Raw genomic sequence first — 27,644 nt, forward strand, 5'->3', positions numbered from 1 at the left:
TTCCTTTCTTCTCTCCCCTGTATGCTCAGACCATGGCCCCCATGAGTGGCATGGTCACCACTGGTAAGCTGATCAGAAATGCAGAATCTGGTACCCCACCCCAGGCCTGCTGAATCAGAGCAACATTTTAACATGAGCCTCAGGGAACTCAGGCACACATTCATTTGAAAAACCATAGCTAGGAGGGATCTGGCCTAAATATCTCTCTCCTGTCCAACAGAATGGCCCGAAGAGCATGAGGAAACACACAGATTCCCAGGGTTCACCCCAGGACAGGTGGAAGACAGGGGTTTAGTATCAGGCCTGGGAATGGGCATTCCTTCTGGTAAGGGCCCGCCAGCTCTTTAGGAGAAGCAGTACCTTTGGAATACTCAGTCCTGCCTTCTAAGGAGGGGCAGGGAATGCTGGGGGCAGTGAGGGCAGCCCTTTGTGGCCAGGGGAGGAGGGGGCCGGGCTAGTGCCTCCCACAGAAGGTGCTCAGGCATCTAACGGGAAAAACAGCAGGCGGCCCACGATTTCCAGGCCACTGCTCATCAATAATGGATGGAGGCCCCTCGGCAGCAAAGTGATCGATGCCTCCTCGGCACCCTGCAGGACCATCTTCCATTGACTGCAGGGCACACAGAAGGATTTTCGAATCATCCAACGCTCCAGGGCCTGGAGGGCTCCGGCCAGCATAGGCGGGCAGCCACCATCAGCCTCACCTCCCAGAAGCAAAGTAAAGCCTCCTTAATGGCCAGGGAGCTGAGTCACTGACAGGAGCAGGAGACCCTTCCCAGACACTCATCTGCTGCCCGTTTCTATGACCAGCCCTGCGTGTTTCTTTGCCAGAGGTGGCTTAGCCCCCCCAAAGTTGTTCAGTGTCTCCAAGGAACTGATCCATCTGTGACATTATTATCTTAATCAGCAATCATATCTTAATTAATGATATTCTCAAGCAATCGGGCATATTATTCACCAGGATTGTGGATCGGGACCAATCCCTTGACATTTACGCAGGGAAATATTTCATATGTATCATCTTATATGGTAGTTATGGCAATCCCCCCATTTTATGGAAGGAGAAACTGAGGCTAATATTGGTGTTTCCCCTCCCTCCTCTCCACCAAGACCCTCCACCAGCAAGTGGCGACAGGGACAATATCTCTCTCCACCTGACTGCAGACCTGACAGTTACCACTGAATGTAATTAACATTTGCATGGTATCTACTTTTTCAAACCTCTTTCTCCTATGTCCCATTTTAATAAAGAGCAACCTTATGAGGACTCTCTTGGCCCAGGGAGAGTTTACGTAATTGACTCCAGCCACAAAGCCTTGGTATTCATTAAGAAATCTCTGGCACCCCATTCTCATTGTCAACACGAAGCTTTGTTTCCTCCTTCGCTACGATGCAGACCCCTGAAGTTTGGGGTTGAATTGCAATTTGATTCCAAGTGGAACAAAGGGTCTCCATCAATTAGCCATTCCCCTAAACCTATTCGCTGTAATGGAGACCACTCTGCTTATCCCATGGCGAACCCTTCTCCGATGGGAAAATGAGAATTTGCACACCCAAACAGTGTGAGCTCTGTTTTGCAACCTTTCCTGGCCTTACGGAACACTTCCTATCAGCCAGAGCCACCAAGGCAATTAGCCTCTTTGAAATAAAGACACGATTGACTCATTACCTATCAGATTGCCTCAATAATGACTGTATTAATTTCACAAGCTAGCGAGTCCCAAAAGCTGCTATAAAAAAAAAATCAATGATCAAAATGATGACAGCTCTAGTTCGTATATTACAAAAGGCGGCGGGCACTGCCAAAACCACTATTGATTAAGTATGAAGCTTTCATTAAAAAGATAATTGGAAACGACCATACGCAGAGCGGGAATAAGTCATTGGCTGTGCAGAATCTTATCTTGAATTTTTTTTTTCCTTTTAAAGAGCATCTTGCCAACCACAAGGCCAACGGCACGTGGGTTTCCACCTTTTTCATAAATGTCATGGCCCTCCGCACAGGCCTTGATAAGGCCCCAGAGGCTGAGAATCACAAAGAAACATCTAAATTATTTGCTTTTCATGGGTCCAGTGACTTATCAGACCCAAGCAGAGTGCAACGTCCCAACAGCCCCACATTTAAGGAATCTGTAGGGCCCACTGCTCCAGCGAGCTGTTTTTCCTCAAAAAATGTGGAAGGCCACGGTTTAAAAAATCTAATAGGACCATAGCTCCCATATCTGGGACTGCTGAGAAATTAGCTCCTGTCCCAGCCATTTTCCAGATTAGAGGAGATTCATTCTTTAAACACTACAATGTTAGCTTATTTGATAAATGTCTCGCCCCACTGACAAATGCATTTCACAAGTAAGTGACAACTGACTGATTTCCACAGCCCACTGGGGGACAGGAATCAGTGGCTCCGTTTTATAGATAAGGGGACAGAGGTTCAGAGAGGCTAAATCACTCACTCATGATTCACAGAGTTAGGAAGTGGGGGAGCCCTGGTGCATGGCCCAGATGCACCTGTTCTTTCCTCCTCTTCATGACCTTCCCACCTATGAAGTGTCTGACCCTGCCATGCCTAAGACTTTCATGTCCCCTGAATGGTTACCGGCCAACATGGCTTCCAAACGATACACTGACTTCAATTTGCTCTTGACCATTTCTTAATGAATACCAAGTATTACCTGAGAACAATGGCTTTTTTTTGTTGTTGTTATTGGGATGTTTTGGCTTCTAGATTTCTTGCCCTCGCCATGTGAAAATGTGTACAAAGACTTTTCCTCCTCTGCTTTCCTCCCTGTTCTACAATAGCCACTGGGATGATAGAGGCTGATTTTTATATTCATGAAAAAAAAAAAAACCTGCGTAATTATCCAGACCAGTGGTTCTCAAATGTGAACATGTGCTGGGATCCCCTAGAGGGCTTGTTACAAGTCAGACTTCTGGGTCCCACACCCCTGGAGTTTCAGATTCACTAGGTCTGGGGTGGTGGACGAGGGGTGGGCATCTGAGCCTTGATGTTTTTAGAAAGCTCTCAGGGGATGCTACTGCTGCAGCGGCTGGTCCAGGAACCATATTTTGAGAATTTCTGCCCACAGGGATGACATATTTGGAGCTCAAGAGCAAGTGCTCTGATTCTGGACTATAAAGACCTTTGTATGGGTAAAGACTATGTGATACATTTCCACTAATAAATAACAGAACTCACAGTGTGTTGAAAAGACTCTGGGATTCAGGGCGATACCAGTTTTCATGGGAGCTGTATGTTTCAGTACTCCTAGCTAACCGGAAGGGCTTGAAAAGGGGCTTACTTTGAAAGGTCCAGTAAAGAAGGGATTTACTAATTATCTCACAGGAAGTTTTGAGGGAAACGAGGAACAAAACAGCAATGGCCAGGAAAAGCTCCTGGCCTCGGGCAGGAGCCCAGGGACCCACAGGTTTGTTCCCTCTACAGGAAAGGTCTACAAAGGTCCAGTTGCTGCCAAATCTTAATGGGATAAATCAGACTGAGACCACACTTGCCACACATTTTAGCAGGAGCAAGAGGCCTGCAGGGAGAGGCTTGTGTGTCGATGGGGCAAGGAATTGTATGAAAGATTGTGAGCTCTCCAAGGAAGTGAGTGTGATGGGATAGGCTACTCTGGGTTCCAAGAATGGCTAATGGGCAGTGATGCCACCATGGTGGGCTTTTGGAGATGAGGGCCCTGCCCCTAGCACCTTAAATGGCAGCTGGATGTGGTGATTCACAAGGTTTATGAGTTGGTGTTTTTCAATCAGAAGATGAGCGGGAAAGCGAATGGAGCAATTTTTCCCTTGGTCTATTCTCTCTCTCATTTCTACTCCTGAACTTTGACCCTTCTCCCCTGCCTACCACATGACTGTTGAGTTCACAGTCTCTATACCCTACTTCCCAAACTAGAGCCCATCAACACTAGTTCTGGGAGATGATAAGGGGTCTTCCACAAAGACAAAAGGGTGAGAGTCCCATGGTCAAATAGTTCGGGAAGCCCTAAATACCATATTTTCCTTCTTGAAAGCTGAGAAGACATACGGGCATATGGGGACTCTGTGAAATTCTTCTCTAAATGTTGAAACGTTATGGGAAAGGGTTTTGGCTCAACACCATTTGAGAAATGCTCTTTCTCTCAACATTAAAATCACATGCCTTCTCGTGGAGCTCTAACTTTTCTCTTACTGCTGCTAATCAGCCAGGAGTATAGTTTGGTTATTGTTGGTTGCAAAGTCAAAGTTACAAAGCTCTGAGTGAAGCTGAGTGTTTCTTCTCAGGTTTTATGGCAAGTCTTCCAAAGGCTCTGAAAGTCATACTAAGGAGCAAGATGTCAATGCTTCCAGACCACTGAGGTTCCTGGGAGGGGAACGAACCTCTACAAATGGTATTTCCCAAGTTATTTCCTCCCATATTATACCTATGTTATCTTCCAGGCCTTTTCAGATAAGCAGGGCAGAAAATGGCCAGCTTTGTCTTCAGCTTGCTGAAAAGTAGGCCCACAGAGCTAGCGGATGGTGAAGTAGGACAAGAATTAGGGCTCGTCTGAGTCTGCGACGGGATGAACGGGGTGACCTAAGAAAGTAGCTTTACTCACTTGGCTGTGCCCAATGACCACGGCCTTCTTTTCCAGGTCCAGGGTCTGAAGGAGCTCCTCCACAGCCTGGAGGAAGGAGGACAGTTAAAGAGAGACAGAATGAGACAGACTTCCATGGGAGGTCAGGCCGGCTGGCTGGCTGTAGCATTGGGAAAGAGAGAATGAATGGTTCCACATGTCTGGGAGTCCGAGCAGCAGAGCCTTACCCCACCCGGACCAGTGCAGAAGATGGGCATGTATTGAGCACCTACTATGTGCCATCCACTCTGCTGGGACCCTCACAGACACCATCTCCTGGCATCACCCTGGCAATCGGAGGTGAGTCCTCACACCACCACGCCCATTTACAGAGGAAAAAACAAAACAAAACCCAAAGATGCAAAAGTTAGTGAAACTTGTGTCTGCTATGGAAAATAGTATGGCAGGCCCTTTAAAATTAAATACAGGATTACCGTAGGCTCTAGCAATTCTCCTCCTGGGTGTCTACCCAGAAGAAGTGAAAGCAGGGACTTAAATAGATAGTGGAATGCCCACATTTGTAGCAGGGTTGTTCACAAAAGCAGAGAGGTGGAAGCAACCCAGGGTCTGTCCACAAAAAAATGGAGACACAAAATGTGGGATATACACCCAAGAAGATATTAATCTGCATTAAATGGGAAAGAAATGGGGCACTCGGGTGGCGCAGTCAGTAGGTTAAGCATCTGCCTTCAGCTCAGGTCATGATCCCAGAGTCCTGGGGTCAAGCCCCACATCAGGCTCCCTGCTCCATGGGGGAGCCTGCTTCTCCCTCTCCCTCTGCCCCTCACTCACACCCTGTCACTCACACACTCTCTCTCACCCTCCCTCTCTCAAATAAATAAAAATCTTTTAAAAAATAGATGAAGTGATAACTTTTATTATGTTATGTATATTTAACAATTAAAAATACAAAAACCAGTGAAGTTCTTTCTCCAAGGTTATAAGTCACATGGAGGCAGAGCCTGATTAGAACTGAGGTCTGTTGGGCCACATCACACCATCTATGACTTAACCTCCCTGCATGCCCAGGATGGCTCCAGAAGTCCCTAGGCAACTAGGAATATCACCTGCTATATCCCTGAAGTTTGCTGGGACAGCCTGCCCAGGACGCTACCCTTCCCCCATTCTACCTACCAGAAACGACCTCACCTTCACAAATATTTCCTGAGTAAATGGTGTGGCTCTTAAGTGTCTGTGCCTGACCCAGAGTACAGGTTGGAGGAGGCTGTATTTTCTTCATTTCTTATTTCCTCTGCTTCACTTGGTACTCTCTTAGGCACACAGTAGGAGCTCAATAAATACAAAGATGGAGAGAACAAGGAGAGGAGCCATCCTTTGGAGGTCGTGGGGGAGCAGAAGGAGAAGGGCAGGCCCATGCAGGAGACCTAAATTCACTCAGAGACATTTCCTGAACGCAGCCTTGGCCAAATCACAGCCATGTCATGGGATTTTCCTTTGTCATCAAGATATGCGGGTTCTGAAACAGCCTTTCCAGAAATGTGTACCCTCAGGAAAATACAGGTCACACCTGCTTCCTTGGTGCCTGTGATTCCCCTCTGCGCCACTCTTCGTGGACCTTCCATTTACTGAAAATCACAGTCTGTTTCTGGAATAAACGGTCAGAAAAGTAACTGCACATTCAAGAAACAAAAGGTATTCAGGGCTCGTGTAATTTATTAGATAAGTTTCAGTTACATGGGTCATTGGCACCACAGAAAATTTCCTAAGATACTATTAAAAAAAAAAAAAGCTTATTAAAAGTCTTGTCCAAGCCTATCATCTAAGAGCAATTTTCCTCCTCTGACCTCCTGGAAGAACATTCCGTAATGCCCTTCCCCCCAATTCAGTGGTTTTACTTATTACATTTTAGCCAAAAATGTTCCCAGGGAGCTATAGGCAGCAGAATGCATAAAAACCAATATATCCAAAACACAACATCTTTTCTCTCTGCACAAGAGCAAAACAAAATAAAAATTGACTGAAAATAAGACGGATGGATAAAAAATAAATGAAACCTACAACCAATGAAATTTTTCTGAGTCGACCTTAGTGTTAACACCCAGAGTAGATGTTTGAAGCAAAAAAAAAAAAAAAAAAAAAAAAAATCAGGATTTGGAGGAAGCAGATCCACCTGGATGGAGATCCTGCCTGGTTTTACCACTCATAACTGTGTGACCTTGGACAAGCCCTTTGCTCTGCGCTCCAGACTCCTCTTCAGAAACATGAGGGAGAAATATCAGAATCTGTTCTGGAAGGTTCTGTGGTTGTTCCTGCAGAAGACTCCATGGCACACCCACATGATAAGTGCTCAACAGACATGACGAGTTAGTCCTACTAAAGTCCTTGAGTAAGTCCTACTGGGTTAGTCTTGGTCTAAACTTAGCAGAGGTGTACAGAACACAAACCAAGCCTCCTTTTCTCAAGTGTGCTCCCAATCACCCAATATCCAAGGATACTTTCCCTTCTCCCCACTTTCTTAGAGCCCCGTAGATGTCTGCGTAGCCAAGAGCAGGCCTAACAAAGGCATTCTGTCTTGTTCATCTCATTTTATAGGTAAGAAAGCTTACGACCCAAAGGATAGAGTGAACAGGGAGCTGCAGGCCCTGAACCATCCTTCTTGCTCTCATTTTCCCCGCTGCCAAAATGGCAGCACCATACAGGTGCTGGCCCGGTGAACTAAGACTCTGTGTAAATGTCTTTGGAAGTGATTTTACACTTGATTGCTCATATTGTTATCATGATGAATATTACTCTTAGATTGAGCCATACGAAATTGGCCTTCTTTTAAGTCAATTACCAGTGATCAGATTTATTTCCACACAATGTCCATCGCTACCCAGCAGCCAGCTAATGGAAGACAGGGCAAGAATTCGGATTACTGTAACAGAGTCCTTCCTTGTCCCTCCTCTTTAAGGAATCAGCTCTTCCACTCTCATTATACAGACGCTGGAGGTTATCTCTCCCCACATGGAATGCAGAATAACATGTTGGCCATTTCGCTCCAAGAAAAGTTAGCTCCTGTGCTTTGAGTCTGAGTATGGCTCTTGGTGCTTTCCACATAACTCATTTATTTCCAAACCTCCACAACAGATACTACTTGATGCCTGTTTTGCAAAGAAAGCAAGGCCCCGTGTGATGAAATCACGTGCTAGGAAATGGCAGAGGGAGATACAACTCCAGGGAATCAGATTCCTGAGCTTGTTCTCTGCCCTCTGATGCTGGGATCCTCTCCAGCCCCATTACTCACTGGCTGTGTGACCCTGAGCATGCCACACATCCTCTCTGATCTCCCATGTCCTCTTCTCCAAGATGGGGCCATCACATCCCATCATCCAAGGATGGAGTGGAGCTTTAATGAGGTCGCAAGGTAGCATGTAGGAGTGAGACTTAGAGAACGGTGTAGGAAGGAGCTTGAGAGATCCTCTGTTCCTCCCAAAAAACAGTGATAAAAATGGATACAGGGCGGATAAGTAGCAGGCTTAGACGACACCAGGTAGCAGGAGATCAGCTTATTTGTGAACACCTACAAATCCAATGGAAAATCGAAGAGAAGAAGAGCAACAATTCTAGAAACAGAAAATCAATCTCTTTCTGAAAGGTAGGACCTGAGGAAAAGTGAATCCAAAGTGACGGGAAGATAGACCGTGGGGGGAGGGGCTGGCTCCCAGCAAGCGGCAAAGCAATGGAGCACAAAATCAGGACTTTTAAAAGTCTGCTCCACAGAAGGACATCGCTCCAGAGGCTAAACCGGGGGTAAGCCCACGCGGGTTAGCATAAACCCAGGTCCCACAGGGTCACAGAAGGACCGGGGGTGGCTGAGTGTCACAGAGCTTGCAGGTATTAGAGCCGGGAAGCTGGCTACAGCGACAAAGCCAAGGGGTGAGCTCTCATCTCAGGGTTACCTTGAACCGGTCCCAGGCTGGGTGAGCTAGGAGCGTGACCGGAGGCCACAGAGATGGAAGCAACTGGGCGCTTTTCTCCAAGTGCGAGCGATTGAGCAAAGCGTGACCAGAGGCCGGGGAGACAGGGGCAGTTGGGCGCTTTTCTCTGAGGGTGCACTGAGGAGTGGGACTCCGAGCTCTTGGCTCCTCCGAGCCAGAGACTGGGAGGCCACCATCTTCACTCCTGTCCTCCGGAACTCTACGGAAAGCGTTCAGGGAACAAAGGCTCCCAAAAGCAAACCCGAGGGGATTACTTAGCCCGGCCCCTGGTAAGGGCAGTGCAATTCCACCTGGGGCAAAGAATCACTACAACAGGCCCCTCCCCCAGAAGATCAACAAGAAACCCAGCCAAGACCAACTTCACTCACCAAGGAGAACAGCGGAATTCCAGAGGAGGAGAAAGCAAATCTTATCTGGACAAAATGACAAGGCGGAAAAACTCACCACAAAAAAAAGAACAAGAGGCAGTACCAAAGGCTGGGGACCTAATCAATACAGACATTGGTAATATGACAGATCTAGAGTTCAGAATGATGATTCTCAAGGTTCTAGTCGGGCTCGAGAAAGGCATAGAAGATATTAGAGAAACCCTCTCCGGAGGCATAAAAGCCATTTCTGGAGAAATAAAACAACTAAAATCTAACCAAGTTAAAATTTAAAAAGGTATTAATGAGGTACAATAAAAAATGGAAGCTCTTACTGCTAGGATAAATGAGGCAGAAGAATGAATTAGTGACATAGAAGACCAAATGACAGAGAATAAAGAAGCTGAGCAAAAGAGAGACAAATACTGGATCACGAGGAGAGAATTCGAGACATAAGCGACACCATAAGACGACACAACATTAGAATAATTGGGATTCCAGAAGAAGAAGAAAGAGAGAGGGGTGCAGAGGGTATATTGGAGAGCAATATTGTAGAGAATTTCCCTAATATGGCAAAGGGAAGAAACATCAAAATCCAGGAGATGCTAAGAATGCCCCTCAAAATCAATGAAAATAGGTCCACACCTCATCACCTCATAGTAAAATTTACAAGTCTTAGCGACAAAGAGAAAATCCTGAAAGCAGCTCGGGAAAAGAAGTCTGTAACATACAAGGGTAAAAACATTAGATTGGCAGTGGACCTATCCACAGAGACCTGGCAAGCCAGAAAGAACTGGCATGATATATTCAGAGCACTAAATGAGAAAAACTTGCAGCCAAGAATACTATATCCAGCTAGGCTATCATTGAAAATAGAAAGAGAGATAAAAAAAAAAAAAAAAAAAAAAAACTTCCAGGACAAACAAAAACTGAAAGAATTTGCAAACACCAAACCAGCTCTACAGGAAATATTGAAAAGGGTCCTCTAAGCAAAGAGAGACCCTAAAAGTAGTAGACCAGAAAGAAACAGAGACAATATACTGTAACAGTCACCTTACAGGCAATACAATGGCACTAAATTAATATCTCTCAAAAGTTACCCTGAATGTTAATGGGCTAAATGCCCCAATCAAAAGACACAGGGTATCAGAATGGATAAAAAAACAAAACCCATCAATATGCTGCCTACAAAAACCTCATTTTAGACCCGAAGACACCTCCAGATTTAAAGTGAGGGGGTAGAAAACAATGTACCATGCTAATGGACATCAGAAGAAAGCTGGGGTGGCAATCCTTATATCAGATCTATTAGATTTTAAGCCAAAGACTATAATAAGAGATGAGGAAAGACACTATATCATACTGAAAGGGTATGTCCAACAAGAAGACCTAACAATTTTAAGTACCTATGCCCCTAACATGGGAGCAGACAACTATATAAAGCAATTAATAACAAAATCAAAGAAATACATCAACAATAATACAATAATAGTAGGGGACTTTAACACTCCCCTCACTGAAATAGATCATCTAAGCAAAAGATCAACAAGGAAATAAAGGCCTTAAATGACACACTGGAACAGATGGACATCATAGATATATTCAGAACATTCCATCCCAAAGCAACAGCTTATACATTCTTCTCTAGTGCACATGGAACATTCTCCAGAATATACCACATCCTGGGTCATAAATCAGGTCTCAACCGGTTGCAAAAGATTGAGATCATTCCCTGCATATTTTCAGATCACAATGCTCTGAAGCTAGAACTCAATTACAAAAGGAAATTTGGAAAGAACCCAAATACATGGAGACTAAACAACATCCTTCTAAAAAAATGAATGGGTCAACCAGGAAATTAAAGAAGAATTGAAAAAATTCATGGAAACAAATGATAATGAAAACACAACGGTTCGAAATCTGTAAAACAACAAAGGCAGTCCTGAGAGGAAAATATATAGCGGTTCAAACCTTTCTCAAGAAACAAGAAAGGTCTCAAATACACAACCTAACCCTACACCTAAAGGAGCTGGAGAAAGAACAACAAAGAAAGCCTAAACCCAGCAAGAGAAGAGAAATCGTAAAGATCAGAGCAGAAATCAATGAAATAGAAACTAAAAAAACAACAGAACAAATCAACGAAACTAGGAGCTGGTTCTTTGAAAGAATTGATAAGATTGACAAACCCCTGGCCAGACTTATCAAAAAGAAAATAGAAAGGACCCAAATAAATAAAATCATGAATGAAAGAGGAAAGATCACAACCAACACCAAAGAAATACAAACAATTATAAGAACATACTATGAGCAACTCTACACCAACAAATTTGACAATCTGGAAGAAATGGATACATTTCTAGAGACATATAAACTACCACAACTGAATCAGGAAGAAATAGAAAACCTGAACAGACCCATAACCAGTAAGGAGATTGAAACAGTCATCAAAAATCTCCAAACTACAAAAGTCCAGGGCCAGATGGCTTCCCAGAAGAATTCTACCAAACATTTAAAGAAGAACTAATTCTTATTCTCCTGAAACTGTTCCAAAAAATAGAAATGGAAGGAGAACTTCGAAACTCATTTTATGAAGCCAGCATCACCTTGATCCCAAAACCAGACAAGGATCCCATCAAAAAAGAGAATTACAGACCAATATCCTTGATGAACACAGATGCGAAAATTCTCACCAAAATACTGGCCAATAGAACCCAACAGCACATTAAAAGGATTATTCACCACAATCAAGTGGGATTCATCCCAGGACTGCAAGGTTGGTTCAACATCCACAAATCAATCAATGTGATACAATACATTAATAAAAGAAAGAATAAGAACCATATGATACTCTCAGTAGATGCTGAAAAAGCATTTGACAAAGTGCAGCATCCCTTCCTGATTAAAATTCTTCAAAGTGTAGGGATAGAGGGCACATACCTCAATATTATCAAAGCCATCTATGAAAAACACACTGCAAATATCATTCTCAATGGAGAAAAACTGAAAGCTTTTCCGCTAAGGTCAGGAATATGGCAAGGATGTCCGTTATCACCACTGCTGTTCAACATAGTACTAGAATTCCTAGCCTCAGCAATCAGATAACAAAAAGAAATTAAAGGCATCCAAATCAGCAAAGAAGTCAAACTATCACTCTTTGCAGATGATATGATACAATATGTGTAAAGCCCAAAAGGCTCCACTCCAAAACTGCTAGAACTTGTATAGGAATTCAGTAAAGTGTCAGGATATAAAGTCGATGCACAGAAATCAGTTGCATTTCTTTACACTAACAACAAGACAGAAGAAAGAGAAATTAAGGAGTCAGTACCATTTGCAATTGCACCTAAAATGATAAGATACCTAGGAATAAACCTAACCAAAGAGGCAAAGAATCTATACTCAGAAAACTATAAAGTACTCATGAAAGAAACTGAGGAAGACACAAAGAAATGGAAAAATGTTCCATGCTTATAGGTTGAAAGAACAAATATTGTGAAAATGTCTATTCTACCTAAAGCAATCTACACATTTAATGCAATCCCTATCAAAATCCCATCCATTTTTTTCCAAAGAAATAGAACAAACAATCCTAAAATTTATATGGAACCAGAAAAGACCTCGAATAGCCAAAGGAATATTGAAAAAGAAAGCCAAAGTTGGTGGCATCACAATTCCAGAATTCAAGCTCTATTACAAAGCTGTCATCATCAAGACAGTATGGTACTGGCACAAAAACAGACACATAGATCAATGGAACAGAATAGAAAGCCCAGAAATAGACCCTCAACTCTATGGTCAACTAATCTTCAACAAAGCAGGAAAGAATGTCCAATGGAAAAAAGCCTCTTCAACAAATGGTGCTGGGAAAATTGGACAACCACATGCAGAAAAATGAAATTGGCCTATTTCCTTAAACCACACACAAAAATAGACTCAAAATGGATGAAGGACCTCAATGTGAGAAAGGAATCCATCAAAATCCTTGAGGATAACACAGGCAACAACCTCTTTTACCTCAACCGCAGCAACTTCTTCCTAGGAACATCACCAAAGACAACAGAAGCAAGGGCAAAAATGAACTATTGGGATTTCATCGAGATCAAAAGCTTTTGCACAGCAAAGGAAACAGTTAACAAAACCAAAAGACAACTGACAGAATGGGAGAAGATATTTGCAAATGGCATATCAGATAAAGGGCTAGTATCCAAAATCTATAAAGAGCTTAGCAAACTCAACACCCAAAGAACAAATAATGCAATCAAGAAATGGGCAGAGGACATGAACAGACATTTCTGCAAAGAAGACATCCAGATGGCCAACAGACACATGAAAAAGTGCTCCATATCACTCGGCATCAGGGAAGTACAAATCAAAACCACAATGAGATACCACCTCGTACCAGTCAGAATGGCTAAAATTAACAAGTCAAGAAATGACAGATGCTGGCAAGGATGCAGAGAGAGGGGAACCCTCCTACACTGTTGGTGGGAATGCAAGCTGGTGCAACCACTCTGGAAAACGGTATGGAGGTTCCTCAAAAAACTGAAAACAGAGCTACCCTATGCCCCAGCGATTGCACTACTGGGTATATATCCTAAAGATACAAACGATGGTGCTCCGAAGGGGCACGTGCACCCGAATGTTTATAGCAGCAATGTCCACAATAGCCAAACTATGGAAAGAACCTAGATGTCCATCAACAGATGACTGGATAAAGAAGATGTGGTATATATACACAATGGAATACTACGCAGCCATCAAAAGAAATGAAATCTTGCATTTGCAACGACATGGATGGAACTAGAGGGTATTATGCTTAGCAAAATAAGTCAATCAGAGAAAGACAACTGTCATATGACCTCCCTGATATGAGGAAGTAGAGATGCAATGTGGGGGGTAGGGGGGGTAGGAAAAGAAAAAATGAAGAAGACAAGATTGGGAGGGAGACAAACCATAAAAGACTCAATCTCAAAAAACAGACTGAGGGTTGCAGGGTGGGAGGGGGGACAGGAGAGGGTGGTGGGGATATGGACATTGGGGAGGGTATGTGCTATGATGAGTGCTGTGAAATGTGTAAACCTGGCGATTCACAGACCTGTACCCCTGGGGATAAAAATACATTGTATGTTTATTAAAAAAAATAAATTAATTTAAAAAATGGATACAATTTTTGAAAGCAACAAGTTCAATACTCTGGAAATTGAGCGAGGGGGATACAACAAATGGAGACTCATTTGTTCAAAAAAAAAAAAAAACCAAAAACCCCAGCTATTCAATCTCAGTTAAGAACAGCAGGAGATTGCAACAACCTCCACCAGGGCTGTCCCAGTCCCCCACCAAGCCCTTGCACTATGGTAATGCACCCAGGGAGAGGCAAGCTGTAAAAACCAGTGGCTTTGTTGCCAGAGGGGGCTCACTTAGATGGAGCTAAGAACAGGAAAATTCCACACCCAGGATCATTGTCAGTAATGACACAGTAATGATCGTGGCAGCAAAGAAATGGAGAGGGTCAATAGCACAGCAAGCCTGAAATTGTTATCTGGATTGGAGCAAGCAATGGACATTGACCAGCCATGAACTTGGTGAAGGCACATGGGGAATGGACAGCCCTGTGGGCCTTGACAAGCCCCCCCATGTTCCTGCCATCTGGAAGGTCACACACAGGCTTGAGGCTACACGCAGGCCCAGGTGAGAGAACCCCCAGCTATCAACACATCCCTATCTAAAGGCAAGGTCATGTACACAGACAGAAAATCTGTGAAAGGGCCAAAGAATCCAATCTGTGGCACAACGGTGAGTGTCTGACCATTGACTACAGTTCTCAACCCACATATAGCTCCATCTGTATCAGGGAAAGCCTCCCAGATTCACAGTGTTTGATTACAACCTGTGCCATCCATTACGCTCTGCTGACAAAGGGGCAGCCCCTAAGAATCCAGGATTTATAATTAAAACAGGACTGAAAAACCCAAGCAGAGACATCAATAATCTCATACCGTGGGGAAGGCAGACTCCATAAATCTAGCCCACGTACATTACTAAATAATTGGGGAAAGATCAGAATCTGGAGATACTATTATGTATTATCTAAAATGTCCAGTCTTCAACCAAAAAAAAAAAATCAAACATAAAAAGAAATTGGAAAGTGATGGCCTAAGCTCTCAAGGAAACAAACGAAAAAATTAATCAGTAGAAACCCTTCATGGGCTTCAATGTGTGCCTTAACATAGACCTCCAAGCAACTATCATAATGCAGAATTCTCACTCATGCCTGACTCATGATCCACTACAGCAAGTCCTAATAACTGGTAGAGGTTCAGAGGTTACCAGGTCCTCCTGGGCTCTATGGAGTGATGACACATCTTTCCCCTTCACCCTCCCAGGCTCAGATTATGAGTCCTTGAACCACGTGGGAGAAGCCTAGCTCATGGCCTCCACTTACAGAGCCCTGTTATGTCCTAGAATATTGCAAAGAGTTTTCTCTCCAATATTCAACAAGAATGCATCCAATAAGCATGTGGTCTGACTTCTCACATTAACCTGGACATGCCAGAAAGGCAATGAGAGACTCCAGGAATAATGGAGAGCCAGGGATGGGAATCCTTCCCCAAATCACACCTTGGCAAGTAGGATGGTGTCAAGAATCTGTGTCTGTGGAATCAAATGTTCATTCGGGGAGCCATTTGGGTGTGAGAGCACAGCGCCTCTTTCCTGAAACACACAACATGACCTAGTGGTCACCATGGCCCAATGGCTGCCATCTGTTGTGTACCTTCTAGGTGCCAGGCACTTTGTTATGCCCTAGGAGTGTTGTCCGTGTTCATACAGCTATCAGATATAAAAGGGGTAAGGATGAATGGAGAGATGGCATAAACAAGGATTTGAGTACATGTCTGTCTGATTCTAAACTGCATGCTTTCAACCACTGAAAAATGATGAAATCAACCCATAAGGGTGGGACTATGTCTCTATTATTTAACTGCATATGCTCATAACTGTCTATAGAATGCTGTGTGAACACACACACACACACACACACACACACACACACTCACGCAGTTGGGTTGGTTAACACCGAATGGAGGAGTACATGGATCACTCAGTTGGTTAAGCATCTGCCTTCAGCTCAGGTCATGATCCCAGAGTCTCAGGATCAACCCCCACATTGGACTTCCTACTCAGAGCAGAGCCTGCTTCTCCCTCTGTCCCTCACCTACTTGTGCTCTCTCTCCCTCTTTCTCTCTCTCTCTCTCTCTCTCTCTCTCAAATAAATAAACAAAATCTTTTAAAAAATGAATGGAAAATGTGTACAATTATTAAAACAGAAAACCCCAACTTGAGGAAGACAGTAAGGTGGGCAACAAAAGAATAGTGAATACATTGCAGGGGCTAAGGCCATGGGAACGCCTGAATAATGGTTCAGCAATGCTCAGTGGGCAGCTCCCCCTCCTAGCCCTGGGCTCCTAGGGGTCCTTCCCCAGCAGAGAGGGGCTCAGACAAATTCAGAGGAAATTGGGGGTGTCCACAAAGGTCTGAAATGGAACAAGAGTGGCTGTCATCAAGAAGATAGATGACATCCCTTAATTGTGTTCTTCAGATCACGCCTGCAGGGACAGATTTTGTTGGTTAAAATCAATCAACACTTCAGCACTCTAGGAGAAGAGGGCAGGCCCTGGGGTTTCCTCACATCGATCGAGGAGACTGGGCAAGTCCTGCCTAAGCAGCAGAGAGATCGAAGAGACCAGAAGCTGGGACATGGCCAAGGTGAGCTAACAGAACTCCTTGAGTGACCTGCCTGAGATTCTACCATTTGTGGTCATTCTGGGTGGGCTTCAGTGCAGGCAGCTGCATAATCTTAGCTAGACAGGATAACCTAGGGGAGAGGAATGAGACCTAAGGTGATCAGATCGGGGGACAGGATCATTTTGGAGAACCGAGCATGTGCCTGGGTGTCAGGATGGGACAGGGACAGCCTAAACATCTGGAGATCGGAGTGAGGATACCACTCCCTAGACCAGACCACAGAAGGTCAGAGTGGACAGGACTTCCTTCATCATTTTGCTTAAGCCAGTTCAAATAATGAAGATCAGATTTCTAAGCCATGCCTTTACCAATAACTTCTCAGCTGACCATCACTGGCCAGCAGATAAAGCCCAGATTCTCTCGTCCTGCCAACAAGGATCCTTAGTCTGGGCCCTGACAATACCCTCAGTCTCTCTTCTTGATGCATGACATCCTTTGTGCTCCAGCCATACTAAACAAGCCATGCAACCTCACCACTGGACCTTTGCACATGCCATACACAGTATGGGTTGTCTTCACTCTTTCTCCTATCTAATTCCTCCAAATTGTCCCATAGGGCTCAGGTCAATCATCACCTCCTCTGAGGAGTCTTCCCTGAATAACCCCCCACCCTGACTGCAAACATCAAACATTTTAGTGGTGTTCCCTGGGGTGTCCCAAAGACATTGTTCTGCATAGAAAGAGCCTGTCTGAGTCTTTCCCTCACCCAATGAGACCATGTTCTGTCTATCCCAGTATCTCTGGCATCCAGCACAGGGCCTAATGCAAAGCAGACACTTGGTGAAAGCTGAACGGAATCAAAGATAATGATTTTAAATTAACATATTACGGATGGCATATTCTGTATAGAAATTCACTAGACCCCCTGCCTATCCTCAAAGGGCTCCCATTCAAAAGTCTTATGTGAACACAAAAAGATGCTCCACCTCATGGATCATCGAGGAAATACAAATAAAAACCACAGTGGGATGCCACTTCACCCGCCTTCGGATGGCTCCCATCAAAACAAAAACCAAAACAATAGAAAACAACCAGTGCTAGCAAGTGTGTGGAGAAATTGGAACCCACGTGCACTGTTGGTGGGAATAGAAAATGGGGCAGCCACTGTGGAAAACAGTGTGGCATTTTTCTCAAAAAATTAAACACGGGATTACCATATGACCCAGAAATCCCATGTCTGGGCATATACCCCAGAAGAAATGAAAGCAGAGTGTCCAAGAGCTATCTGTACACCCATGTTCTTAGCAGCATTTTTTACAATGGCCAAAAGGCAGAAGTGACTCAAGGGTCCATTGACAGATGGATAAGGAAAATCCTCCATAGATACACACAACAGAATACTACTCATCTTTAAAAGGAAGGAGGTTCTGACACCTGCTAAGATATGGATGAATCTATGGGAATTCTGCGAAGTGCAATCAACCAATCACAAAAAGAAAAGTACTGTGTGATTCTACTTATACGAGGTAGAGCTATCAATTGCATAGAGACAGAAAGCAGAATGGCAGCTGCCAGGGGCTGAAGGAGAATGAGGGGTCCGTGTTTCATGGGGGCAGAGCTTCAGTTTTAGGAGACAACAGAGGTGCTGGAGATGGACGGTGGTGATGCTTGCACAACGAAATGAATGTGCTCAATCCCACTGAACCGGACACTTAAAAATGGCTACAATGATAAATCTGATGCCGTGTGTACTGGGCTACAATAGTCAAAATAAAGAAAAAAAGAAAGCAAGCCTTGTGCGCAGAATCTGAAAGCCTGGGTTCAAATCACAGCTCCATCAGTACCGGCTAGGCAGTGATGGCCTCAGTTGCCTCTGCTGCAAAATGGGGATAATTCCCAGAGTGGGAAGACTCTATCTTTTGAGGTCTATTTCAGGCGAAGCATCTGAAATTTTTTCACCTCGTGCCTGTGTTGCAATGAGTTTGCGCATACATGGTACAAGGCATGTGCTCTTTTTGTTCAAGGGACACAAATAATCCAGCAGGTGCCCACCAAATGAGTGTCCATTGTTAGGGAAGAGTCCCATGGGGGTGCCACATACTAGACCCACAGGGGACCTCATCAGGGCCCCTTTCACACCCTGCCAATGAATTCTCTCTGCTGCCATCTAGTGTCTGATGACCATATTGACCTTTCTTCACTGTCAAACTTGTCTTCTGAAATCCTGAGGTCTTAACTGCTTTGCACACAGAAGCTGACAGTTTGCCCACCCAAGCACGTGTTCATGTATAATTCATGGTGTATCACGTTGCCTGGAAAATGAATATTTATCAGCTTTTTCATAAGAAGCAGGGTTGTGTTTCCTTTTGTTGCTACCAAAATTCTATGCTGTAGCAAATGAAATTTGTGAGCAAATAAAAAGAATAAGAAGAAGTGAAAACTCCCAGCCAAGTCCATTCCACTTGTAATTTTCCATTTTCTGAGGCCCTCCAGCATGCGTATGGAGGTGGTTTCGGCTTGGCTACAACAGAGGACCGCTGAGTCGTCCAGAATAGCATGCTACCATATGCTCTACCTATTGCCCCCGCAGCAAACTCCCCCACACCCCACATCGGGCTGTTTTTGACTGCAGAAGAGCCTAGGACCTTTTCCATGGCTCCATTCCAGATGCTCGGGACACAGATCAAGTGGGGGGTGACCAAGGACAAGGAACCCCACATGAAGATTGGTATAGACTGGCTGGTGGCATCAAGCCCGGCAGCTTCAGGACTTTCTAAAGGGGCTGCCACCAAGGGAGGGGATTTCCCTGCACCACACCAGTCAGGTCTGATGTCCCCTCCCTATGGTGAGTTAGGAGGGCTATGTAGAAGGCCCTGCCTTGTTGGCAGAAAGGGACCTGTGCCCTGGTCTCTACCACAGCAAAAAGCCATGAAGGACCTAAGAATTGGGACTCCATTTACTCTTCTTGCCTCATGACCCTCCGACTGAGTGTTCCAGTGCCGATGATCTCAGAGACATGGGGGCACACTCCCCTGCAGGTGGAGTCTCAATGGGGTTGTGAATATGAGGTCTGTGTGGCTCAGTTGCCATCCCTCTGGTCTTGCAAGAGGGTCCCGATCCAGTACTGACGTTCATGATGATGATGACAGTTCATGTACACTGAGCCCCGTGCTGAGCCCATGAACTCCACCACTGCGTGTAATCCTCAAAACACTCTCTACAGGGGCACCTGGGTGGCTCAGTGGATTAAAGCCTCTGCCTTCGGCTCAGGACCCTGGGATCGAGCCCTGCATCAGGCTCTCTCTCATCGGGGAGCCTGCCTCCCCCTCTCTCTGTGCCTGCCTCTCTGCCTACTTGTGATTTCTGTCTGTCAAATAAATAAACTATTAAAAAAAAAAAAACCACTCTCTACAGGGAGGCATTATTGTCTTGTCCACTTTACAGAGGAGAAGACTGAGACAGAAAGATGCCACAGCTCGCTTACGTTCACGCAGCCCCAGTCGGGAGCAAATGGCGGCCCTGTTTGACTCTGGAGCCCTGCTCTCTCAGCTGCCCCCCTGGAAGCCACAAACATGGGTTCACAGACAAAACCCACAAATACTTGGCTGTGTGGCCTCGGGAGAGGCAATTCATCTCGCTGAGGTTCCATTTTCTCATCTGGAAGAGGGACACAATGGCTCTCGGTTTGCAAGGCTGTCAGGAGGAGGCAGGTTTTGCAAATTCTAAAAGGCTCTGTGATCATTGACCGACCAGTGGTCATTCCTGGCAAAAATATCTATCGATGGCTTGACACTAGCATAAAGACAAGGTCCTAGCCATGGGGGTTTATGGTGGAGTTGGAGAAAGGAAACACACCAGGGCAGAAATATAAAGTGATGCATTTGTATTCATTCATTCATTCATTCATTCATTCAATGGACAATTTATTGAGCCCTTGCCCTAAGCCAGAAAGCATGTAAGAAATGAACACAATTTCAGAGGGAAGGGCTACATGCACATTAGAACAGGACGATGTGAGGAGCTCTGAGCCAGAATATGAATAGCAAGATGGCACCAGCCAAGAGTGCTCCGGAGAAAGGGAAGAGCTAGTGCAAAAGTCCTGAGGCAACATTCATGATGATTCTCTAAGATGGGGGGGGGGGGGCTCTGGTGTGAAGTACTTCCTGAACACTGGGGACTGTGAAGTTCTCTTTTCACAGACTACCCTGGGGTTCTGGTGCTGAGTGGAACTCCTTTTGGAAAGTGTGGCTTTCATCTGGCTTGGGGACCTTCTAGTGTGCATGCACTCTTCTCATGGCCTTAATAGTGTCCTCCCACACTTCCTCACGCAGGGCTTCAGGAGGCCATCCCTAAGTTACAGTGCGGGGGCGGGGGGTGCAGTCTGGAGCAGGGGCCTGAGACAAACCTCATTCTGCCCTCACTTTTGCCCCTAGGGCCCGGGTCTCTGATCCCTGCTGGTCCAGATGCCCCTCCGGGGCAATCCCTATGGAACAGAAGCACCCAGGGCCCTGCACCCCCTCTTGTCCCACATACCTTCCTCTCGTCTATTCCCTCGGAGGCCAACATGAGCTTCTTCATGAGGACAGGGTCCAGCACCTGGAATTGCCGGCGGAACTGAGGGAGCCCCACGTGGTCAGCGTAGCCTGGTGGGAGGGGAGGTGGGGGCGGGGCCAGAGCAAGCAGAAGAATAGGAGTCCAAGTGAGAAGACCAGCCCGGGTCCTGACTCGCAGGCAGCCCCGGCCCTGCTCCCAGCCTGTCAGTGAACTTGCTGAGTAGACTCACTTCTTGGGACCTCAGTTTCCCCACTTGTCAACTTAACAGATTGGGTTCAATCAGCATTTTACAAATGTGTTCCCCAGTACCCAAACCCTATAAAATGCTCCACTGAACACTTGAAAAAGCAGCACTCTTGTCTGCCCCTGGAGGGTCATACTGTGTGCCTTTGTCAAAAGTCTCCTTGGACCACTGCAGGGAAGATGCCAGATCGGCTTTGCTGAAAACTTCCTTGACAATGGGAACAATTTTTTTGTCTACCATTTATGACCACCCCATAGGCTACATGGATAGGCTGCATTGGGTATTTTCAAAGGTTTTTTTGTCTGTTTGTTTTAAATCTAGCATGTAGGATGGACATGTGCACCCTTCTGGAAAGCTCCCGAGAGGTGACATTAGAGCAGACCTCTGAAGGAGCCGTAAGAGCTTTGCCACAGGATTGGGTGTGGAAGACAGAGGGGGCCAGAGAGGGGAAACCAAGACTGTCTCTTTTGTCATAGCAAAAAACAGCATTTAGTGAACACTTCTGTGCACCAGATGCTAGATTAACAACTTCCTTGCATTATAGACACTGAGGGGCCTCCATTATTGGACCCATTTTATATATGTGCAAATTAAGACCCAGAGAGTTCAAGTCACCTAGCCCAAAGTGGTATGGATAGTAACTCCCCGGGCTATGATTCAGACCCGGACAGTAATCCAGTAGAGAGTAGCCAACAATAAAGTCAAAGATGAGCAGGGACCCAATCTCAAAGAAACATGAAGTCAAATTCCAGGCCTCAAGGTTTGGACTTGGTCCTGGATACAAGCGGGCCTCAAAAAGACCCCTTCACTGGCCAGATGGGAGATGGTACAGAAGGTCTGGCAAAATCTGACCCCACTTTGAGACTTCGCAAGAAGCCCAAATGCATGAACCATGAGGCAGAATGATGGTGGTGGGTATGTGTGGTGAATCCAGGAAGCCTTCCTGGGGGAAGAAACCTCAGGCCAGGTTCCCAGGAGACTGACCACTCAGAGACAGGGACTGGGAGATCACAAGCACGCCCATTTGGGTCAGACTGATCCAGGCTCCCATCCCATTTCTGCTCTTACAAGCCCTCTGACCCGTCATGAATGACCTCAGCTTGTTGAGGTTCAAGTTCTTCACTCATATCAGGTGCGAAGAACAGGATCTGATCACAAGGTCACCATAAGGATTGAATCCAGTGACAGGTATGTATAAGACACTAACACGCACTGAGGCTTTCCCACATCTGGGCAACTCTTCTATGTTAGTCTCTTATGAACTCATCAAGTTGCCTGTCAGCAACTTGGGACCTGAACAATTAGGGCAGAAAGAGAAGCATGATCGAGGAACTTGCCAGGGGTTGGCCACAGCTATGCCCAAGCCGACCGGCTCCAAGGTCTGACCTGCCCACCAGGCTGCATGTGGGAAATGTCACACGGGATTATTTCAAAGGATTTTTTAAAAATTTGCTATATGCCAGGCACTGGGCTAAGGGCTCCGTAAGAATGACATCAGTCAGTAGATGTCTTAATGCTGTACCAGCATGTCGTAGACATTCAATACTCTGCATGTACATGTGTGTCATGTGTGCACTTGGATACACACACAGAGGCATGATATGTGTGTGAATTCAAATTCATAAATTTTGGATAGGTGCATGTATCCGTGTGCACACATACATTTCTCTTACACGGCATAAAAGAGACAGGAGACACTTGGAGTGGGAAAAAAATGAGGAACTGACCAGGCCTCAGAGGCAGACAGTGGAAACTATCATGAAACATCAAATCTTTACGTGGTTGGAAAATTTCATCCTGCCCCAGACGGACTGCACTGAGAAGGCAGAGGGCAGACACCGCAGTGAGGACCCAAGGCTGAGATGGTGGGGACGGCTGGCCCAGGCAGGAACACGGGGGTTCTAACCGGTAGTCCAGTGTGTCTGCAAAGGCCCAGTTCCTCCTGCCAGCCAGCCAGGACAGAATCAATTGGGCATGATTGTGACCATTCTGCTCTTCTCCTGTGACATTATCTGTCACCCCTCACCTGAGGTCATGCAAGCAGGAGGGAAAAAAAAAAATCAGTGAGACACTCAGAGAAGTGAGGGTCTCTCCTTTGCTCCCAGCTGCTTCCAGCTTCTCTGTCAAATTCTTGATGTTCCGGGGGCTGGTTATTAATGCGGTGGGAGGGGACGGGGCCATGGCCAGGTGAAGTCGGCCACAGAGAAGTTCAACGAACAGGTGCTCAGCTTGCCAGGCTCCCCACCAGCCCCAGCCACCCCATCCTCTGCAGAGACCGTGCCTGGGCCCTTTCTAATGTCAGAAAGGGGAATCCACGCAGCAGCCTCTGGGGTCCAAGAGGCAGAAAAGAATCCAAAGGATTCAGCACAAACTCAGCTCTTGAGATGAGCTATATGGACAGCTCAGGCACATGCTTGCTTTCTAAAATAGAGACCTAAAGATTTCATTCCTCTGATTCAACGCGCATCTTCCCCTGGCCAACCCCCCACCTCAACCCACTGAAAAACAAACCTCCAAATGTGGCCTGCCTTATCAGCCACAAGTGCCCTGTGCATCTTGAACCCCAGTCCCTGGAAAATCCAAGCTCTTCCCTGCCTCTGAGCCTTTGCATATGCTGATCTGCCTGCCTCACATTCTACCTCCCAGACGCCAGCTGCTTACTCTGTATCATGACCCAAGTAAGAGATTACCTCCTCCCGGAGGTTTGCCCCGGTCTCCCCAGGGAAAGCACGGAGCCCCCTCCTCTAGGCATCTGGGAATTCTTGCATCTCCGGATGGCAGCACAGGCCCCTGTCATGTGTTCCCACCCGAGTTCTCAAACCAGGCTGAGCATCTTGAAGACCAAGGTATTTTCACCATGGGAATCTCACTCTCCATCCCCACATACAAGCTCCCTGGACACCTGCCTTTGAAAGGAAGGTGGGCCAGACATAGCCCAAGCTTTCCAGGAGCACACATGTCACTCAGGAGATAGGTGCTTTGGCTCCGCCCTGCCCCCACCAAGGTATGACCTTGAGCATGTCCTTCCACGTCTCGGAGCTTCCTTTTTCTCATCTGTAACCACAGCTTCCCTTTCACAGGCTCATTACTTTAGAGAATAAATAGGACGCTGCGTGGAAAGCTGAGGCATGTAGCACATAATGCTCCCATCCCGTGGCTACTACCAGTTTGCAAGCTTCAAGGACTCAGACATCAGGTGCTCACTCCCTGGCTGTCTCTTACCTGTCCTGTGCAGACGCAGTGACTCCAGGATGTGGGAGCCGGCAAGCTGCACCCTCAGCGCGGGGATGTCCAAGGGCAGGGGCTCACCTGTCCCTGGCTTATCTCTACCAGGCTGCAGTGGGGTCAGAGATCCCTGCCTGCCCCCGCTCGCCACCGCAAGGCAGTGGACGAAGTATAACTGAGACCGTCTGATCACGCTGGTCAACGCGTCCTAGGACCAAAAGGAGACGGGGTCAAGGCCCGCTGCCCTGGGGTACGATGGACAGAGACGCTCCCCTAGCATCCACTCAGCCTAGCCTGGGCATCTCTGGGGGTCCCCAAGTTCTATGCCAAGGATCGCCTATCTACAGCCTGGTTCACACTCAAGAGGAAGAGGGGAACTTTATAACAGCCCTTGTAACAGATGGGGAGACTGAGGGCCCCAGGTCCCACAGACCCCTCCCAGAAGAGGCAAGCTAGAACCCAGGACCTAGGCCTATAGGCTCTTCCTGTAGAATACATTGTGAGGTCTTTTTCAAAACTTGCTCTTCCCGTAGTCCACCTTCTGGACTCAGCCTGACCACTGACCAGTCACAGCGCCCTCATTTGTTACTGGATGAATGTGTCTGGGTCACCTGTTCCCAGCCAGTGCTAGATCCTGCTGCCCTCCCCCCAAGAGAGCCTTGTGATGAAAATAAGGCATCTGAGAGCTGAGGAAGGCAGGGGGGCTGGAATAGCTGGGATATTTGTCACCAGGGTCAGTATCCTAGGAACCTCCCACAGCTGCCCAAGGCAACGCAGAGCAGCCCAGGCTTTGGTCTCGGACGTGGATAGATCAGGGACTTGATGGAGGATGTCTCTTTGCTGCCCTGAACCTCAGCTCCCTCCTCTGCAGAGCACAGTGTGAAACCTGCCCCTCCAGGCTCGCTGAGGAGGGGAGAGGCAGATGCGGGCTGCTAACTCATCCTGGAGAAGGGCACTGGCTACGGCTCCATGGGGACAGGGCTCCCGCTTACCATCTGTAGCTTGATCTGGGAACACGGGGCTTTCCTCTTCACAGCGGCCAAGCTGCTGGCAAATACCCTCCTGACCGCACAGTTCCTCTGCAGCGCCTGCTGGGAGGTGCCCTCCAGGCCGGCCACAGCCCGGCACACGGGGGGCAGGTTGGCCCGGGACTGGAACAGGCTCCTCAGCTCCTCCCTGACGGAGAGGAGGGGAAGGAGAAAGGAACTTAGGGGCTCACGGGGAATGGGCCCCACCTTGCTTCTTGCGAACCTACTTCCTGAACCCTCCTCTTCTATCACACCTCCCAGATGCCACACTTTAACCCTCAGTCCCTTCTGCCAGACAAGCCTTTGCTTGGTAGCGAACACCGCTTCTTTCTCCAGGCTCCTCCCTCCCCTGATTTTCCAGCAGCAAGAACAGTGAAAAGACCTACTGGATGTCAGTCGTTACCGATGGGCCTGGGGAAATCCCACCGAGCCTGCGCTTGCTTACGGAGCAAAGGCACCTGGGTTCTCTCTAGAGCAGGCCTAGCACACAGTAGGTGTTTATGCCACACAGTTCATGCAAGAAAGAACAACTCACAGACTGAAGAGGCAGTTTCTGGCCCTGCAAGCTAGCATTGGTGAAGTGCCCGGCCTGATGCCCAGCGGCAGATAGGGCCTTCCCTCGGCACCCCTGTAACACACAGCTATAGGGCCAAGGCTCCCCAAGTGTCTGTTCTGAGAAATCTGAGATGCCTTGCCTTCTTGTTTGGGCCAATAAGGACAAAGAACTCCAGGGAGGTCCTGCGGTGCCCTTGGACAGGGCTGGGAACCAGAGAAGGCCTCGCATGCCTCCCGGGTCCCATCAGCCCCCTCCCCTCCAGTGAAAGCATGCAGGCAATTTCTATCACTGTCTGCCATCCAGGCCAAGCCCCAGCCCCAGCCCTGCAGCCCTACTATCTGCCTCCCTCTATGCCTCCTCAGACTATCCAAACTAGTAAGGATCTTCGTCCAAAGGATCCAAAGGTATTTGGAGTGGTTAAATTCCTGGCAGAATGCACAGATTCATAATGGCTTGACTACACTGGTATTGAAATGAAAAGCTGGGGCAGACCTGGGAGAGCTCCCCACCATCCCGGAAGCAGGAGCTCTGAGAGGGCAGGTCAGGGCCCCTGAGGAGGTAGGCACCACCTCCTAGTACAGGGAGAAGAGGCTCCTTTGTAAGCCCTCAGCTATGTTATGCCACCAGAACCTCCCATTTCTCTGACTATGAAACTGAGGCCCACATCATGCAGCCTAAAAGCCGTGAAAGCAGAAGTTGAACATTTGCCTGACTCCAAACTATTCACTGGATTGTGCAGCCTGGTCTAACACAGGCTTCTTTTATGGGAAAGGAGGCCAAACAAGCAAACAAACACAAAGGAGAAACAGTGACTGCCCACAGTCACCCAGGTGAGGAGGGGCAAGGCTGGGACCTGACTCAGGTCCCCTGGCCCTCCATGCTCATGGACCTTCCTTCAGCCCCACCCCCCCGGTGTGCTCTCCCTTCAGGTACTACGTGCCCTTGAACTCTCCTGCACCATCGTGGGCTGAGAACTTCTTCAAGGACCACGTACATAGACTCAAGTCAGCCCCAGTCCTGCCACTCTTTGGCTGTATGATCAAAGGAGGGCCACTGTGCCTACTGGGGCCTCAGTTTTCTCATCTGTGTAATGGGGCTAAGGAGGCAGTGTTGTTGTAAGGATTAACAAGATACTTAGTGGGCATTTATCCTGACATAGGGCACGCTGCCATGGGTGGTCAGTAAGGATCACCTCCCTCTTCTGGCACCCCACCCCACCCCCAGCACCTCCCTGGTGCCCTCGGCTTCTCTCTGGTGTCCTAGCTCTGCCCCTGCAGGGTTCCAGCAGCGAAGCTGGGAGGATCAGCCTATAAGCTTGAGGGTACAGGCACACACCCACAGAAGCATTTCCAGTAACTGTGGCCCGCAAGCCACCCTT

At 46.9% G+C, this 27,644-nt stretch overlaps 1 protein-coding gene across 1 annotated transcript in view; it reads right to left on the reverse strand.

The window, feature by feature from the left end:
• Nucleotides 1-27,644, reverse strand: part of MYO18B (myosin XVIIIB) — a 250,379-nt gene that overhangs the window by 144,083 nt on the left and 78,652 nt on the right. Inside the window, exons 19-22 of the mRNA XM_082698791.1 lie at nt 25,675-25,858; nt 24,680-24,890; nt 21,193-21,302; nt 4,593-4,658 (exon numbers count right to left, since the gene is read on the reverse strand). Of these exons, the coding sequence (XP_082554917.1) occupies nt 4,593-4,658; nt 21,193-21,302; nt 24,680-24,890; nt 25,675-25,858 (571 nt within the window). The remainder of the gene's footprint in view (nt 1-4,592; nt 4,659-21,192; nt 21,303-24,679; nt 24,891-25,674; nt 25,859-27,644) is intronic.

This window comes from Mustela nivalis (genome assembly GCF_964662115.1).
Source record: "Mustela nivalis genome assembly, chromosome: 14".
NCBI lineage: Eukaryota > Metazoa > Chordata > Mammalia > Carnivora > Mustelidae > Mustela > Mustela nivalis.